This window comes from Mastomys coucha, unplaced genomic scaffold (genome assembly GCF_008632895.1).
Source record: "Mastomys coucha isolate ucsf_1 unplaced genomic scaffold, UCSF_Mcou_1 pScaffold9, whole genome shotgun sequence".
Taxonomy (NCBI): Eukaryota; Metazoa; Chordata; class Mammalia; order Rodentia; family Muridae; genus Mastomys; species Mastomys coucha.
In genome coordinates this window covers 9566177-9582839 of record NW_022196915.1, presented here as the reverse complement: position 1 = coordinate 9582839, position 16663 = coordinate 9566177, and the positions used below count along the sequence as shown (strand labels likewise).

The 16663-nt window shown below is 39.3% G+C and overlaps 1 protein-coding gene across 3 annotated transcripts in view; it reads right to left on the bottom strand.

The window, feature by feature from the left end:
• Window positions 1-16663, bottom strand: part of Lrmda (leucine rich melanocyte differentiation associated) — a 1019879-nt gene that overhangs the window by 266903 nt on the left and 736313 nt on the right. The window contains exon 6 of one of the 3 annotated variants that reach the window (XM_031361520.1): window positions 39-255. The exons of the other annotated variants lie outside the window; for them this stretch is intronic. Coding sequence (XP_031217380.1) covers window positions 133-255 — 123 coding nt within the window. The 3' untranslated portion in view covers window positions 39-132. Of the gene's footprint in view, window positions 1-38; window positions 256-16663 lie in introns of those variants that run through there. 3 annotated transcript variants of the gene reach the window in all.

Sequence of the window (16663 nt, the reverse complement as noted above, 5' to 3'; positions counted from 1 at the left end):
CTACTACCTACTCCCACCTTACTCAGTGGACTGGATGCGGAATGGCTTTTATTTAAGAGCTTTTATTCTAAGACATGAAGGCTTCCTGAGTTATTCTCAGCTGGAAGTTTCCTCTGTTGTTTGTTTGTTTGCTTATTTCTCTCTGATGCTCCCTCGGCTGGGATACTGCATAGTGCAATGGATCACATCACAGAGGGGATTAAAGCGTTCATTATGAGGTAAGGTTGCAGTCCTGGCAGAAGGAAAAACAAGATGCTGCAAAAAAGAGAATGGGTTGAAAACAAGAAAATACCAATGAGAATAAACAAACATACAAGATAGCATAGCTTCCGAATTCCTTTCCAAACACCACCTTTCCCTGGTGAACTATGTTTAGGCCACACTGACCTTGCTTTCCCATACAAAATACTGATTTCTGACTTGGACCTTTGTGTCAGAGTTTTCTTTACCTGTGTTCTACTTAGACTTAGTTCTCAGTTTAACTTAATCATTTATGTTCCTGCTCAAATGCCCTTGTAAGAGAAGCTTTTCTTCTAAATAAGTATGTATGTATGTATATAGGTATGTATGTATGTATGCATGCAAGCATATGTGTATCTACATACATATGTATGTATTCCTATATGAGTGATCATCCCAGGTAGAGGAGCCTCTACCCTCAGGTAGCTACTTTCTGCCACATAATTCTACCTCCATTCATGTTTGTCAATGTTAGAAAGCATATTGTATACCTGCTTTCATGCTTAGTGCCTTACAGAATTTACTCAAAAATAATGGGATGAGAACAGGGGTCGTTGGTCCTCGTCACTACTGTGTATATACTCAGAGTCTATAACAGAATATGAACAGAAGAGATTTTCTGTGAATGCTAATGTGGAAAGAAAATGTAAGAAGTTGGTAAGTGACTAGGATGAATGGGAAACTTACTACTATTCACTTGGAGGTCACTGTTTCTAGACCTCCCTTAAGACCATGCACTGGAAGAATAAGATCCTAGTCCCATCTCTTATTGCCAAGATGATCTCGAGGCCATCAGGAATTATTTAACTTTTCTATCTAATCTTATGATCAGATTTAAAAAACAAAAGCTATGAGCTTATAAAAGAACAATCCAGCTTATGTAAATGTGTAAGAAATTTCTATCATTTTAATGGCTATTTCCATTCACATTTACTACATACCATGACAAGTATTTAGGAGCAGAGAACCTATGAGTGTGGGTATAATCTTACACAACCTATTTATCCAAGATTACTTAATGTCTGTCTAGAGATATTCTCTTATTTGTCACTATATCATGCAGCCAAGAAGCTCAATAACCTACTTATCCCATTCACCAATATGCACCAGCAAATTTGCAACTTCTACCCATGTATGACCCACCAGCCACTTTTCACCACAGTCATGAGTGTCCTTTATGAATAATTTGGAAGTGGGAAAAGAAAGTTTCCACTGTTGAGAGCTAAAGAGGTAACATTTAATTCAAACAGTATTAGGTTGGTAGATGAAGTAAATTGAAACATGTAAAATTTATTGGACATCATAAAAGAGAAGCAGGGAGAGGGTCAAGGAGATGGGGGATGGTGGATTATCACAGAATTGCCAGCAGATTAACGGGCAGCACATCTCAGTGTGCCATGGAGGCTGGGAAGCTCGTTCCGTGGCTGATTGCTTTATGTCATTGTTGGTACTCCTAGTCCATCAACTATGACCCTGGAAGCAGCAAACCTCATCATCAGAAAGGAGGAAATGTAAATTTCAAAATAGATATATAAATATCCAGTGACTCGGGGTTCCATTAGTCATTTATATGCTTGACTTTGGAATGCAAAAATGTAAATCTAAGGCACTTGCCTAGTCAGAAGTCACCCAGGGTTCATATAATAATCCTGTGACAAGGGCTAAGTCAGTAACTGGCAATAAAAGCTAGGAGGCCAATAAGCTCGCCAAACATACCAGGAAAAAAAAAACAAGGAAGAGATACACTCTCAATCTCTAAGTGACTGAGAGCGACTGACCAACTAATGAAGTCCATCTTATAGAGTCAAAGATTTCCCAGATGCAGTTGAGGACAGAAATGATTTACTCATTGACAAGAAAATGCCTCTATAAGCAGAATGCTCCAAAGCTTAAGGAATACAACTTGCTTTCTAACTTAATGCCATTCTATAGCTGCTAGCAATAGACACACTGCAGATGACCACATGTTTACATTAAGTTAAGTGGCATCCATGATGCAAGCTCTCCTAACAAGATCCTTAAACACAAGGTCATTAAGAATTATGCTAGGTTAACTTCGAGCTAACTTCACAGGGATGAGGAGAACCAAAAGAGAATAGGCAGAAACACAATGCCAAAGAAAGGGAATGTCTTTGAGGCAGCTCTGTGGAATGCAACTGCAGAGGCATGGGCCAGCCCAGTCACTACTGTACATAGAGAGGAGATGACCAGAGTATACAGGAAGAAGGTAATCTAGTTTACTTTGCTCAGTGCACAGTTGGAGCTAGGGCACTGGAGACAACCCCAAGATTACATGTTTGATGGGAAAGCATTGTTAGCCAGGCGCCTAACCCTACTGACTCCTAGCCCATCTCCTGGGTCTTCCTACCAGGGAGCATCTTCTACAGCTCATTTCCTTTTCAACTTGTAATCTATGAGGGCAAGCGGCATTTATTCTACTACTTAGTCTAAAAGTTATCCTCCTAAAGAATGAGGATTAGAGAAATGAGTGATACCCTAAACAAAAATGAGGCAAGAGTTTCAGAAGTGAATAGGTAGATCACAGAAATGAACAGATGGGTCAGCGTTTGGTGTCACACACCTGTAATTGCAGCGCTCGGAAAATAGAGGCAAAAGAATCCAGAGTTCAAGACTATCTTTTTCTATAAAGCAAACTTTAGGCCAACCTAGGTTACATATGACCCTGGTTTTAAGTAATAACCTATAACAAGGGGATAATTTATTCGCTAGATAACAGACCATCCAATAAAAAAAGGAACATGGTATCATGTACAGGTTACCACATTTTGAATTTTTGGTAAATGAGATCCCATAGAACACTCAAAACAATACTCCCATTGTTCTTGGTTACCATCTAGAACTTAGAAGTGAGATTCTATTGCTGAAGACAGTTACCTAGCTGTGAACTCTTCAAAAACTAGTGTAACAACTGACATGGCAAGATATGTTCACTAGTACATTAGTGGCACAAATGTTATGGAAATAACCAACCATTGTCACTTGAATTTAAAGCTTACTCCATAAGATGAAGCCTATTCCATATACCATTAACTGGGCCCAAACCTCATTGTTGGCTAGATCATAGTCCCTATGGGGAAATCTAGAACTATTGTTCAGCTAATAGGATATAATAATGAATTTCACCATGTTTTCATCTTTATACCCATAGCATATCTATCAGCCCTCATCAGAGAAGGTTCTTTTTACAACACATGACAATTACAGAGATCCAAAGCTAGTAAATATGCAGAGAAGGGTATGTGAGTGTTCAACTCTAAATAGGACATTTAGCTTCCTAATTCTAATGTGCAATTGTATAAATGTCAGTCATTTACTTTCTGTAAAGATAATGGGGTATCTCTTATAACATCCCAATGCTACTTTGTAACCAATGTAGCATTAATTAGTACTTAACTAACTGAATCAAGGTCTAATACACAGAGGTTTTTTTTTTCTTTTACCTTTCATTTTTTTATTTTGTCATATTCTTTAAAATTTATAAAATATTGTAATAATAAAAATGAGTATTATAAAAGTTGTTTGATATAAAACAATAATCAATTGAATAGTCTTATGTAGATGCTTACTTACAGCAATTCTAAAATACATGTTTTTCTCAATATAAATTTTAAATAACTCAAACATATTACCTGTATATTTTAAAATAATACATCATTACTAGTTTTTTTAATGGACATAAATAGATAAAGTCTGTTTGTTTGTTTGTTTGTTTGTTTTGTTTTTAGTAGAGCTTAAAATCTTGGCTCTTACCTTGGTACAAACCCAAAATAAAAACAACTTTTAGACATTGGAGTTCATCATAATAAGGCTGTACTTCACTGACCCTCACATCACCAAAGGATTTTACCTCCATAGTAGCTAAGCTAAGTACACAGAGTTTATATGTGAGATGCAATACGACATATTTCCAACGCAGAATTTCATAGAGCTAAGGTGAATCACATATACTATTCACTTTTGCCTCTTTGTGCTTTCTGATCTGGAAAATGGAGACAATAACTAAGCTTTATTCAGACAACATGAGAGCTAAGTTAGATGAGATAATAAAGAACTCAATGCAGCAGATGGCAATTAGATGGTCCATCTTTATTGTTAACTTCATTGGATTAATAAATGCCAAGGGGATCTGGTAAAAACACACTTCTGGGTCATGTATGTGATGGCATATCCAGAGATGAATAAATTATGAGGGTTCTATTATGGTTCTATATGGTTCTATTCCTTGATGGGGTCATTAGATGTGACATTATAGACTGTGGTGGAAGACAGTAGCTAGTGTCTAGTTGGAGGAAATGGGCTACTGATTGTGAGTGTGTGTGAGTGTGTGTGTATATGTGTGTGTGTGTATGTGTATAACAATGTGATCACATACATGAGTTTATGTGTACCACATTTCCTTTCAGGAGCACACAGGAGCCAGATCTTCCCAGAAATGCAATTATAAGTGGTTGTGAGCCACTGTGTAAGTGCTGGGAACTGAGCCCATGTCTTCTTCAGAGCTGTGTGTACTCTTATCCACTGGGCCATCTCTCCAGCTCCTATGGTGTCCTTTTTATTTCCCTTATTCCTTGTTTCTTGTTTACTAGGAAGTAAAGGAGAGCAACACACTTCTAGCCACCATGATTTCTCTGCTTAAATGTTTGGATTACATGCCCATTAACTGGAATCTCTGAAACTATGAACCACATGAGCTTGCTTCTACCAGGTGTTTAGTCACAGTGATGATAGAAGTAACTAATATGCTTACAAATTCCAACAAAGCAGTGTAGACTTTGGGGAAATAGTTGGTCAATAAAGATTATCAGTGTGTGTCAGCAACTAAGAGATAATCCTGTCCCTGCAAAGAAACATTGTATGGAGAAGCAGGTGGAAATTTTCAGATTCTATTAACACAGGGAAAAAACCAGTCTGAAACATCCTATTATCTGCAGATTTTTTTTATAAAAGGTTACTTACTATTAATATTAAACTTTATTATGCACTTTGACAACCACCTCTTTTGTTGCTGTCCTGTTGAGTCTTCTCAACAACTCATTGAAGTAAATGCTCTTAAAGTCTCATTTTCAAGACTAGCTCATTGAGGCCTTAATAAGCAAGGTCAAATGTCACATCATGACCAAGGGTCAGTTCCAGAACTCAGAACTCAAGCAATCTAACTTGGGACCTTGACAACTGTGTCATTATCTATTCCCATTTGGGAATCTTGCAAATGGTTTATTTCCTGGTACTTAAAAGAGGACCTGTCAAAAGCAGAAGTAAACAGTCTGGAACCTTCATGACTACCATCCATCCCTCCAAACCAAGTATATCAGCCTTTTAGTCCATGAGTCAAGTTATCATATATGAACTAAGACATTTCTCACTTATGGATGAACTAACACAAATGTTAATCCAGCATTTATGGAAGAATAAAGGTACCACCTCACATCCACAGTTACTAACATCTAGTTCCCTTGAGCTTCAGCCTAGGAGGGCAGAGCTCTTCAGTATAGGCAGTGACTTCTACTTCAATCCTTCCAACTGTTTGTTAGACATGTAAAGCTTCCAGTCCAGATAGGAATTGAGGAGCAAGCACTTCCTGAGTGGAATCCCTGGTGAAAAGGAGAAAAGTCTTGAATGTTTCCAAGAAAATGAAGCTAGATGCCTTGAGTTTGAGTTTGGAAGCCATGGTGTCCTGGTACTTGAGAATCACATAGCCCAGAAATGACTGAACTTTCTAGTGACTGATTCTTGACATGTAGCACTCTACTTTCAGCCTTGGTGGTAGAGCAATAATGGAAACCAAGGCCTCAAAGTGAGAACTTTAAACACCAGTCTTTCTTTTGGAAATGAGGTTTGTAATTAGAGAGGTAATTAAAAGAGTTGAAATACTTAAATGATGGGGAAAGATTTAAATGGGACCAGTTCAATAATTCTGCTACTTTTGCTTCCTGTTTTATGCACGCACGAGCACACACACACACACACACACACACACACAGTGCTCCTGCTCTAGCCCCAGAGGTCATGAGGATCAAATATAAATTTCGAGAGTTGAAAAGAGAGAAGCTATTCCAAATGACTCAGAGGATAACTGTCACTAGAATTAATATGGTTGGAATGTTTAAAATTGCCACAGGTCCCTTTACTTCTGAAAGGTGTCAGGCTCTCGTCTTCGAAGGTGAGTGCCTGTCTATGATACCAGGATGAAGTGCTGTGCTGTCACGGGCGGCTGCAGAAAAAAGGAAAGCTTATTTAATTTACTGAACCTCACGTAGAAATTGGCAAGGATGAGCTCCAAAGGTAAGCATGGGGGAGGATTCTTATCTCTCCCCATTTGCCACATTACTAGAATGTTCCGTTCAATTTCACCCTCTCTGTGGTATCTGATCTTCCCGTACCTTCCTCTACAGTGTGCAGTATTCTTCTCTCCAAAAGTGAAAACAGACCAGTCATAAAGATTGGGAACTCAGCCCTTTCCAGAGGGCCAAAGTGCTTCTAACTTAGGGGAGGACAATCTAATCTACTCTACTGCCATCTGGACAGACACTGTGAGGCCAACCAAGTTGTCTCAAATCCCAGCAGCTGACAACCATACTGATTTGTCCCACAATAAAGCATTCAGCATTAAAACTTTCTCCAAAAGGAAATAAAAGCAAAGAACCAGGATTCTGAGATCTCTCTCTCTCTTTCTCTCCCCCCCCCCTCTCTCTCTCTCTCTCTCTCTCTCTCTCTCTCTCTCTCTGTGTGTGTTTCTATAATGAGCATGGAGTCATGGACTCATGCCTGAGCACATATAGGTAAAAGCATGTGAGAGCTAGAAGTTGATTTGGGGTGTCTTTCTCAATTGCTCCCCAACTTATTTTTTTACACAGGGTCTCCCACTCTAAAACCCAAGCTCACTGAATTCCCTACATTTGCTAACCAGTAATCTCCCAGGATCCTCTGCTGTCTGCCTTCCCAGCATCAAGGCTTGTGCTGCTGCACCACCAGGCTTTGTATATGGGTGCTAGAGAGTCAAACTCAGGTTTCCATGTTTGCGTGATGAACATTTTAGCCACAGAGCGCTCTCCATCCCTCGGATCTCCATTACAGAGTGAGTCAGACTCTTCTGAACAACAGTGATAAACCAACTTCTTATAATGGTCCCTGTGAGTATGTTAAGATGAGGTAAACCCTTCAGTGTGATAAGGGAAACATTTAAGACTGAATGGAGTTTTCTATTTCCTTTTGAACCCAGAGAAAGCAGTGCAATTAAGGGAAGTTTCGACACTTACTCCAAAGAGGGACTCTAAGTTCAATCTTGACTCTGTCTGACTAGCTTGTCATTATCCTCAACTCATTTCTTTTTCCAGTGTTTACATCCCATAGCAGCTATGCCACAACAGCTTGCATGTAAAATCCCCCAGAGGCTCAGGTGATCAAGGCTTGGTCCCTACTAATGTTGTGTGCTAGATGCTGCTAGGAACATTAAAGACTGGGGCCTAAGATAGGGAAGTAGTTTCCTTGAGGAAGGAGGATATGCTCTTAGCACCTTCCTATCTTTTTCACTTCCAGTTTCCTGGTTTGCATAAGGTGAGCAACTATGATCTTCCACATGAGTCTATGTCGGTATTTTTTTCTCATCCTAGCCAAGAGACTATGTTTCTTCTTGGCTGTAGACTAAAATCTCATTCACTGTGACATCAAATATATCTTTCCTCTCTAGACTGTGTCCGTCAGACATTTGCCACAGTGGACAAAAAGTCTGGTTGACATGATGTTGTGGTATTGCCTTTTCCTGTGTATATAATATGGTTGTTTGCCATGTAGTAAACAGTAATTTGAACCAATAGCCCTGAGAACTAACTGAACAGAACCTGCAGAGATAGTTATGTTTATGGGAACATTACAGGCCTGACAGTCATCCCCTGTAGCTGGAGGAGGAGGAAAGAGTCACAAGAGCCCCTTAATACCTCAGAGTTTAGACATTACTCTCCCACTGCCCTCTTGTTGAAGGTTGACTAAAGTGGGGCCGTACAATGCAGCTTCCATGAGGTTGTGACCCATGCAAAGTGGCTCTTTTGTGATGATGTCGCCCAAGCTGCTGTAAGTAGCCCTTCTCCTGTGAGTAAGGCTGAACAATCAACTTATTGACTTTGGTGAAACAAACCGACATTTGCTCATGTCTTCCCAGGAAAAGTTAACTCAACATACAACATCTCATCTCCCTCCGTATCCCATTCTTCCATTTGGGCACAACAAAAGTGTCTGCTACCCCGTAAGTGGTGCTGTGGGCCTCGGTCATCTAGAAATGAACCAAGGTGAGTTTCCAGAATAAGCATGTCCTGCCTGGACTCATAGTTTAATGAGGAAGAACAAAACTTTAAGTACATGAGAGGGGTTTTATGGAAGTTTGAGCAGTGTGCTATGAAAAGACATTTTTTTTTATTGTATAAAAGCTAGACAAACAAATACACAAGGAAATAACATGTCCATAGACTAATCTAGGGAACGATATTATAACAGAAGCACTGATGAATTCAAACAGTACATCAACACATTTCTCAAATGGAAAGTTTGTGTGTTGATTTGAACTTTCATTGCATTTTGTACTACAACAAACTGGTATTTTACAACACCATAAAAAGAAAAAAATTAGATAAATTGATGATCATATGATGAGCCATATCTTGGAAATTCCTTTTGTGTTTGCACTCCTAATAAAACAAATTAAATCATATTAAAAATGAGCCTGCCTTGGAATCAGCTTCCTAGAAAAAAAATGGCTTCAGAGATGCAGTCCAAATAACCATCAATCCTCTAACACTCAGGACGTACCCTTCAAAACAGTCACATTTGACTTTTTCTTTGAATTCTAAGAAACAGTTCATAAAGAACTATGAAGAAGAGTTCCCCCAAACAAAACAAACAAAACAAAAACAAAAGCAGATGTTACTATCTTCACAAAATTTCATGAAAATTAAGTTATTTTTGCTCTGACAAAAACTTCATTAAGAGACATTTATATAGCCATTCTTTTCATATCCATGGGTTTCATATTCTCAGTGCGAACCAAATACAGATAAAAAATATTTGGGAAAAAAATCTGCATCTATACTATAACTATCTAGACTTCTTTTCTAATGACTGTTGTAACAATCACCACTATTTGCAGAGCATTGACATTGAAGTGGGGCTATGAGTAATCTAAAAGCCATCTTAAATACAGGGAAGGAGTTACACAGGCCATATGCAAACACTACAATTGAATAGGTAGAATTTGAGCATGTAAGTATTTAGTCCATGGGGGGGGGGGAGCAGGAAATGCTCCCAATGATCACCAAAGAACAGTTGTTCTTTTGGTAGAGAAAGTTGATATAAAGGGTTTAAAGAAAAGGGAAAGATGGCCAGCAAAAGAGCTCCAGGACTTGTGTTCAAAAAGGCACAGGAGAAGGTTAGCTGTGCCAACAGAGGGCCTGAAGACACGTTGACTAATCTTACTTCAAGTGAACTTGCTGGAATGAATGCATGGGTACATCAGGAGGACACTCCTTGGAGCTCGGGAGAAGCAAAGAACAATCTTGTTCCCAGGAATAGAAATGAAGTCACCCTATAAGTTCATTTGAGGAAAATGAGATTGAGAGTTCATGTAGGCCTACTAAAATCTTACTGGGAAAACTAGACCCATTTCTTTACTTTTTAATTATATCCCCCTGTTTGTCTAATTTAAATGCATCAGTATATACAAACAATGTGTATAACGACTTAGGATTTCACTTGGGCTGCTGTGAGAAAAGTATACATTCAGTAGATATAACATCATGACTCTGGTCTTTTTCAGTGGATTATTTTGTAGAAGAGGAATCTGCTCAGCTGTGAGCAGTTTAAGATGTACTCGCTCTGCTGTGAGGTTCATTAGTCAAGGTACACCATTGCATTTGGACTCAAGGTAACTTCAATAACAATGGGTTTATCAAGATATAACCCTATTGTAAACTGAGGACCATCTGTAAATCATTCTAAGCCACTATGAACTTTCTATCAGAAAAGTACAGGTGACTTCACACATGCTAGACCACTCTATGCAGCTGGAGCTCTCTAGATTAAGTTCCACAGAGGATATAATGTATTTTAATGCATAGGTCTTTAATGTACACTAATATATAGTCAATTATATTGGCAATTAAAAATATTATTAACCTTATTGAAATAAAATAAAATAGTGATTACTTAGTACTTAGAATGCTAAAAATGCTCTTCTACACAGTACTCAGGTCCACCATCTGAATTATCAGGGAGTGTGGGATAAGACAATACCCACTTGGCTTTAGTTCACTTATTGTTTTTAAACTTTCTACAAACAGTGTATTCACTGAAGTCTGATCTTTGTAAACCAAGCCCCTATCACCCATCCTACATGCACTACACAAGAGACTCCCAGAAAAAATTAGAATCGTCTAGAAGGCCCCAACTGAAATAAATCAGAGATGTTGAATATTTGTTTTATGCACAGAAGAAAATTCCCAGAAAGATGATTTCTACGTTGACCCCAAGTTTCTAAATTTCCTAGATACAGAATTTAGGATGCCTGGTGATAAGTAGCCCCTTAGCATCAGAAGATAAAAATAGCTTTCCCTGGAGAATCAGCCCTCACTACAATACTCAGTTCAACTTGATCTAAAGTCCTCTTGCAATTCCAGAAAATAAAATAATCACTTTAGTTCTCTGGACCAAGGCAATCCAACACACAATAGCATATGTCCAATTAATTTCCCATTAATCATAGCCCCCCTTTAAGAGAATATAGTTTAATACATCAGGGAATGTTAAAGCTTCAGGTTTTCTTGGGAGATCTAAAGAAATTACATGAGAAGTCACCATAATGTAGGTTGGAGCTGATCACATGCTACTATAGATCTGTATTAAGTCATTCCCATTGACTGTCCATCCAACATGGCTACATATTTTATTCATTTGCTTTATAGCCAGTCAGTTGTATCTTAGTAAATTCAATACCCTTCAAACTGAAGTATACTTTATTCTCTCCAATATGTGCCTTTCTGCTATATTCTATTCCATTTGGTATACTTCCCAATCAATTCCTTTGTGAGCCTCATTTCATTCTGCACAATATATCCATTCTTGGGGATTTATATCTTTCAGAATGATTTAAATCTATTTTGCTTGACACTGCCTTAAAGCTACTGAATGCACCATCCATTCCCATCCACTGGGCCATGTGGCCTGGCGCACACTCCATCTTCTTGGTTGAGGAAAGATACGCTTTTAGCTTGGTGTGATGTGAAATGATGCTTGCTTTTTATCTATGCTGGAAATGGTCACAGAGTTGGTGAGTAATAAGAGTGCTCAGTAGCCATGTGTGTGAATGCCAGGGTATGTTAGGTACTCAATCCTTCCATGGTTAACAGTAGCCCCTGCTAAATACAAAGTCATCCTCCAAATCAATGCTTCTGAAGTTTAAGTTACATCACCAATAGATGAAATACAACATACAACCAAGACCCCCTTGTAAATTATTGATGATATAAAGAACAGCTGGAGGTTGCCTTTTTTTGGTAGAATTCATCATGAACCATATTAGACTTGAGTTGGCTGTAGATTTTTATGATCATCCTAAGACTTCAAAAGTTCACTTTGCTCAACAGGATGATTTTATTCTCCATGAAGAAAAAGACAAAAAGGCAGTGTAAGTCATACCATTCTAGTGACCTTGTGAATGTCTTTCCTATCCAACAGAACTTAGAGAGGTCTTAGGGAGAAAGCCAGTGGGGAGACAGGAAGAAAAAAAATAGTCTGCCTGGTGACTATGAACAGGCAAGTTGGTTTGATGGGGGGGACTTAAATAGCAAAAGTCTTCTTCATTTGTTCAACAAAAATATTGAGGTTAAAGTTCAGTGAGTAGCCTATGGCACTATGGCTATATCCCAAAAGCAAGGAGGAGCCCTACGGGATTTGTAAAAGGGGGAGTTGACATCATAAAAGCACACTGTACTTATAAAACAAGTCATAACTTCCTAAAATAAAGTGAACTTGAAATAAAGTCATGGTGGTCGGTAAATAAGCACAGAATGTGGCATTGATACAGAACACCTTGTTGGGAGGAAAGAATGGACCTAGGAAGGAAGAAAAGTCCTTTTTGACAAGCATAAACGTAAAAGAACAAATCATGTTGTAAGCATATAAAACTGATGGCATTACAGTACAGACTGTAGAGCATAGTAAACATCAGCATGATCAAACACACAAAAAGAGAAGGCTAGTGGGGTGGGGTGGGAGCTATGTGATTGCAAGAAAGTGACTGTGCTTGGTACAAGCTAATCACAGTGATCCAAGACTGTAAACCTACAAGTCCCTTGATTCAAAATGAGAACAGTATTTGAACAGGCATTTACTCAAATTGAGCAGGAAATTCAAGGAATATGCTATCTACAGGGAAATTCCAGATCAATATCTATCAAACTTAACACCAAGCAAGGCTGAAGAAGATTAAGGAGTGGGCAACAGACAAAGACATCAAGTTAATAGCAGTAGAGAGGGAACACTCTGCTGGACTCTGAATGCAAGGAGTCACTTACCACATGTTACTGTTAAAGCAAGTGGAAAAGGCAGTAGCATGCACAAAGCCCTGGCCTCCATCTCCAGCATATTAAATATACTAAAAAATATCTAAAACTACAAAAAATAATTATGTTTTAATGAAAAATATTTTCATATAATATGTTTTGATCATGTTTCCCCTCCTCCAATGTCTCCTAGCTCCTCCTAAGCTTCCAACCCACTCAATTTTATTCTCCCCCTCTCTCTCTCTCTCTCTCTCTCTCTCTCTCTCTCTCTCTCTCTCTTTCTCTCTCTCTCTCTGTCTGTCTGTCTCTGTCTCTGTCTCTGTCTCTGTCTCTTCTCCTTCCAAAGATTTTTACTATATGCCTTTTATCTATAGTCTCACTAATCTACCAAATTCCAGACAGAGAAACAGAGAGACAGACAGAGAGACAGAGGCAGAGAGACAGAGATCCACTCATCCAAACCAAATTAACAGCATATTAACTGTACCAAACATGAATCCATGTCACTGAGAGTAGAACATTTTTCTGAGCCTTCCAACAGGATGCCAGCTGCCATCCTTGCTTCAAGACTGGGAGATAAATTCAAGAAACTTATGTTCAACTAGCAGGTAAAACTTAAAGGTGAATGTTCACTGAGGTAAAAACACTTTTCTAAGCTCAAGACTGGGAGAACCATTCTGGGGATCAGCTTCTGTTCAACCCCATCCCAGCAGGTTCCCTTGACTCTCAACTTCATTAGGATAACTCACAGCAGATGCTCGAAGGCTATGGATTGCCTCTAGCTAGTTCATGGTTACAGATCATGAGTGGAATGAGAGACAGAGCACTTCTTCTAAGCCTAAGTAGTCTCACAACTCTACCCTGAACCTGCATCTGGGGCTGGCATCCAAGATGATTACATCAAACACAGAGGAGGAAGCCACAGCAAAAAGGGTGGCCATTTCCATGCCACCAAGTTTTTAAAAACTCACATTCAAGAACCATTCTGTGCTTCACACTTTAATTATAGGAACTTGCGAATCCTCCCAACACCCAAATATAGAAGCCCACACCCCAGCTGTCCAAACCATCCGCATCAAACAGTGGGATTGCTCATCTCCCCATCAGGACAAAAGCAATGAGAATTGCCAAATTCGTTCACAAAACATTTAATTTATAACAGTTAAAATCTGGCCTCTGACCAAGTCCAAAAGAAGTTTGTCTTATTTCACTTGCTCTTGAATATGTCTCCTTTAGAGATAAATAGCCCTGAGTACTGCCAGCTCTCTCCTCAGTTTGGTGTTTTGCTTAGTTGGGCTTGTGACAAGCCAAGAGTTGATGTATCTGCTTGAATGTGTAATTTACCTCTCTGGTCAACTTAGCTTTTTTTTCCTTGACAATATTATGTCAAACAATCACATCACAACTGGCTCTGATCTCTTTGTTGTTAGCTAATAAATTAGAGAGTATTTATTATCTGCAATCCTTTTTTCCTCTTTTAATGGTGACACATTTGTGGTGAATTACAGGGCAGCTTTATAAACTAGGCTTGGGGCCAGTCTCAGGCCCTGCATCCATGTGAATGTTCCTTCTCCCTGTTGGCCTCCCAGACTGGTGGTAAATCAAGGCAGCTGCCAAGACACACTCGTTACTGTGCGTCATTGGGGAGAGCAGGAAGCGTTGGGGGTATAATTCTGTCTATCAAATTAATATGTTATATCAGTAGCTTTGTAATCTTCTGCCATAACTTATGGGAAGTGACACCTAAGAATTCACTTTGAAGGCAATGTGTTTCTCAGACTTTAAGCCAAAGCAGACCTGATCCAAGCAACAGCTCTCTGTTTACATGGATGGCTTCCTAGGTCTGGGGAATCAGGTCCCTATCAATGTGGCAGGACTTTACACATCCAGCCACAGGCTCCTTTTCTTGTTTAGAGCACGCCTGGCAGGATTTATAAACCTTTCCAACAGGTTTCTTCTTGTCTTTTCTCTTTGTGACCCTAGCCTTTCACCTTCGGTAGCAAGATGGATAAATGCACTCCTTGAATGTTATCATGACCAAACAGACCTCTCTGATGGGCAGGAAGGAATAGCCACCCCACTTCCCTTCAAACTCTGCCTTGACAAATGTGGGAAACAGCTGTTTGGGACAGAAGAATTCTGCCAGTGATAAGAGCAGCAGTGTCAGCTCTGTGTTCTTGCTACTAAACAACCATGTGACACTGAAATGAGGAAGAAGAAAAGCCTTAGGCAGACAGCATAGTGCCACAACCCAGATGTTGGAGCCACCATGCTCTGAACCCCAAATCTTTTCTCTCTGAACTTATCCATGTATTAGCCCTGTCACCTTGCCACTCCAGCTGTTTTTCTCAGCTGGCCAATGAGAGAAGCACTTTGGGAAAGATTAAATTGTTCTCAGAGCTGCCATCTGATGGGAAAAAAAACTCTCCAAGAATGGTTCAAAGGAGTTAGACCTCCTCCAGGCACAAAACTAAATATGCACCAGTAAAGAAATTTGAAAAATGCCTGTCCTTGCCATCCCCAGTCCCTCCATGATTGATGGCAGAGAGGGCTTGCTATGATCATTTTACTCTGACAGGTCCCAGGCATAAATCCTACAAAGTTGCTGCTCTCCTCTGACAGCCTTCTGAGGGCTCCAGTTAGGAACAGGAAACAGGCCTCTATTTTTTACCCTTGGTGCTCTTTCAGGTGCAAAGAAAAGACTGCAAGGAAAAAAATAAATCCATATCAGAGGGAAAACCAAATTCAAAGCACTTTTCATACTTATTTATCAGAAAAAACGGCCAACAGAGAAGTATGGGGCCTCAGCCCCAATTCTTCAAACATCAATTTAAATCTTCCAAAGAAAAGCTTTGAAACCTTCTCAGAGTGAGGAATTGACACCCCCCCCTTTTTCTACTTATAGTGTGGCTCTCCAAAGTTCTCTCAGTATTTTTCTTTAAGGACAGTTTTGAAATGCAATGTACCTATATTGTGCCATAAAACCCAATTGCTTAAAAATAAAAGTGTGAAGTACACAGATACTCTAATATATTGAATTTACCAGCATTTATTGTGAACTTGCAGTGTAGTGACCTCCATAAGTCATTGGGCCCACAGAGTCCTTCGTACCAGCTTAAATAACCAAAGCCTTGATCTACAGCTATGCTCTTAAAAAGTGTCTAGGTGATAGTTTGGTTTTTTTTCCTTCCCAAATTTGTTTTTCTCCTCATGAGCTGTTGGGACATCCAGGAATCAGAGTATCTTACTATAAGAAGCTAAACAAGGATGACTCCACAATGAGATCCCTTGTTAGAAAAATCAGACACAACTGGATTGCAAGGAAAATATATGATTTGCCCTAAAAGGAAGAGGGGTTTAAATGATCCAGGGCTCACCTTCAAAGCATTTTGGCTGATATTATCTAAAAGGCTGGACTGTTACCTAGTAAAGGTAATTAAAGGGTCCAACCCAGGCAAACATCTATAAAAGAGGAACAATTTGCACTGCCTCTGACACCTTTTGGTAACTGGGCCTTTACCTCTAATTATCCATAATTATCCATCTCCCATGAATGTGATGGACAACTTTCTCTTGGGTGATGGGTTCCTTCCTAGTACTTGTCCATAAAAAAGCTGTGTATGAGTGAAGCTTTAGCTCAGTGCCACTAGCTTAGCAAGCCATGTCTTGGGGACATGGGTCCTGTGCACTGGTGGTAAACAACCACAGATACTTGCTGGTCACCAGGAAAAAAATGATCCCACCTTGGCACTCTCACTTGAAGTCATATTGTTAATTCAACAGACAAGGACTTTGCCTGAGGCTGCAGCTTGAGCCTCATTTTCTGGGGTCAATATGTTTACAGCTATATGCATGTT